Source organism: Indicator indicator, chromosome 14 (genome assembly GCF_027791375.1).
Source record: "Indicator indicator isolate 239-I01 chromosome 14, UM_Iind_1.1, whole genome shotgun sequence".
NCBI classification, from domain to species: domain Eukaryota; kingdom Metazoa; phylum Chordata; class Aves; order Piciformes; family Indicatoridae; genus Indicator; species Indicator indicator.
Window position 1 is genome coordinate 12,885,087 of NC_072023.1, and position 1,755 is coordinate 12,886,841.

The window sequence follows — 1,755 nt, forward strand, 5'->3', positions numbered from 1 at the left end:
GGGGTGATGGGGCTCCAGCGGCTTCTTTGAGTACAGCATAGTTTAATTTCGACATCTCCACAAACATCGGGGAACTAACTTTGTCCAAAGAATGATGAACGCCAGTCTCTCAAGGGCCGCTGCGGCGGCGGGGTGCGGAGAGGGTGGATGCCATTCTGCCTTGGACGGGAGGGTGAGAAAGGGCTCCTCCCCAGGCCCAGAAGCTCAGCGTCCTGCCCTACGGCAGCCCGGGGCCGGGGCCGCCGCGGCTTCCCCGCGGGACACCTGCTCCGCTGAGGCGCAGTCCGTGGCGACGCGACGGAGTGCAAAGGCCGGTCGGGCTCCGGGCCTGGGGGCGGTTGCCTCGACCGGCCCCGCGGCGCGCAGCGCTGTGCCCGCCCGCCGAGAGACGTGCCCGCACCGCCCTCCGACGGCAGGGGAGCGGGACATGCAACAGGTTCTTTTTCTGGGTGGATTTTTGTCTGTCTTTTTTGTGTGTGATATATTTGTTTGTTTTTCCCTTTTCCAACTGTCCTGTAACAATGAAAGAGAGAGATCAGAGCCACGCCAGGTCTAGCGCAGCGCCGGGCTCCCAGAGCCGCTCGTAAGTACCACAGGATGCGGGGCCCCGCCGGCGGGGGCTTGCCTGGATGCGCCCCCTGCCCCGACGGCTGCACCCCCCACCGCCCCACGTTCCCGTGCCCTCCCCCGGCCTCCCCCTCCCCGCGGCGCTCCAGCCCTTCGCGCGAGCGCACCCACCTTCTGCGGAGCCGCCTGCTCTCAGAACCAGCTGGTGAAGTCGAGCAGCTCCTGCTCCTCGGGGCTGAGCGGGTCGTAGGAGCCTTCGTCGGAAGAGTAGGAGGAGACAGGGGAGCCCGCCATGGAGTTCATGTCATGGGAGTAGCTGGGCGAGATGGTCGGAGAGAGGACGCCGGCCTGGAAAGCGGCACTGACGGCATCGTGCTCGTCAAGCAGTTGCTGCAGGGCGCGGATGTACTCGACGGCAGAGCGGAGAGTCTCCACTTTGCTCATCTTCTTGTTGGCGGCGCCGTTGGGGACGTGCTCCCGCAGAGTGGCGAAGCCCAGGTTCACCAGCTTCACCCGGTTCCGCTCCCGCTCGTTGCGCCGCGCCACGGCCGCCGGCTGCTGCTGCGGCAGACTGTACCCGAAGCCGCTGAAGTTCAGCCGCCGCTTGCAGCGCATCAGCTCCGGCGAGGCCGAGCGCTGCCGCTTGGCGGCCCGCGGAGCCGAGGTCTTGCCGCCCGGAGAGGGCTGCCCGCCCGCCGGGCTCAGTTGGGGCGGCGGCGCCCCCGGCGGTGGCCCGGGAGGAGCGGCTGCGGCGGCTGCGGCCACCGCCGCGGCGAAGAAGCACGCCGGCTGCAGGAACGGCGGCTGCTGCCCGGCGCCGCTGGCCATCCTGGCAGGGCTGCCGCTGGCCATGGGCGCGGGAGCGTCCTGCGAGGCGGGGGGCGCCCGAGCGGCGGTCGGTCCCCGTCCACCCACCACCAAAAAAACTGTGAGAAGACGGGGGCGCGGCGGAAGAATTTGAGGCGTTCGCTTTAGAAAAAAGAAAAAATTAAAGAGATAGGCTAGGGATGGCAGGGGCAGAAGGGCTGCGGCGACCAAAGGCAGCGGGCGGAGGAGCCGGGCGGGCGGTGGGGCAGCCGGCGCTGGCGGGAGGCTCTGCCCGCCCCCCTCCCTCACCCTCCGTGCGTCTGCCGCGGGGAGGCTCGTGGCGCTCGCGTGTGCGCAGCCTGCTTTGCAAAGCCCCTTTTG

General features: G+C 68.6%; 1 protein-coding gene across 1 annotated transcript; it reads right to left on the reverse strand.

The window, feature by feature from the left end:
• Window positions 1–759: 759 nt before the first annotated feature.
• ASCL1 (achaete-scute family bHLH transcription factor 1) lies at window positions 760–1,419 on the reverse strand. The gene has a single exon (XM_054386982.1). The coding sequence runs from the start codon at window positions 1,417–1,419 to the stop codon at window positions 760–762; it is 660 nt and encodes a 219-aa protein (XP_054242957.1).
• Between the last annotated feature and the right edge of the window lie 336 nt (window positions 1,420–1,755).

What these genes read in the sequence shown, in the direction of transcription:
- ASCL1 (XM_054386982.1), bottom strand. Translation starts at nt 1,419, where the DNA reads ATGGCCAGCGGCAGCCCTGCCAGGATGGCCAGCGGCGCCGGGCAGCAG.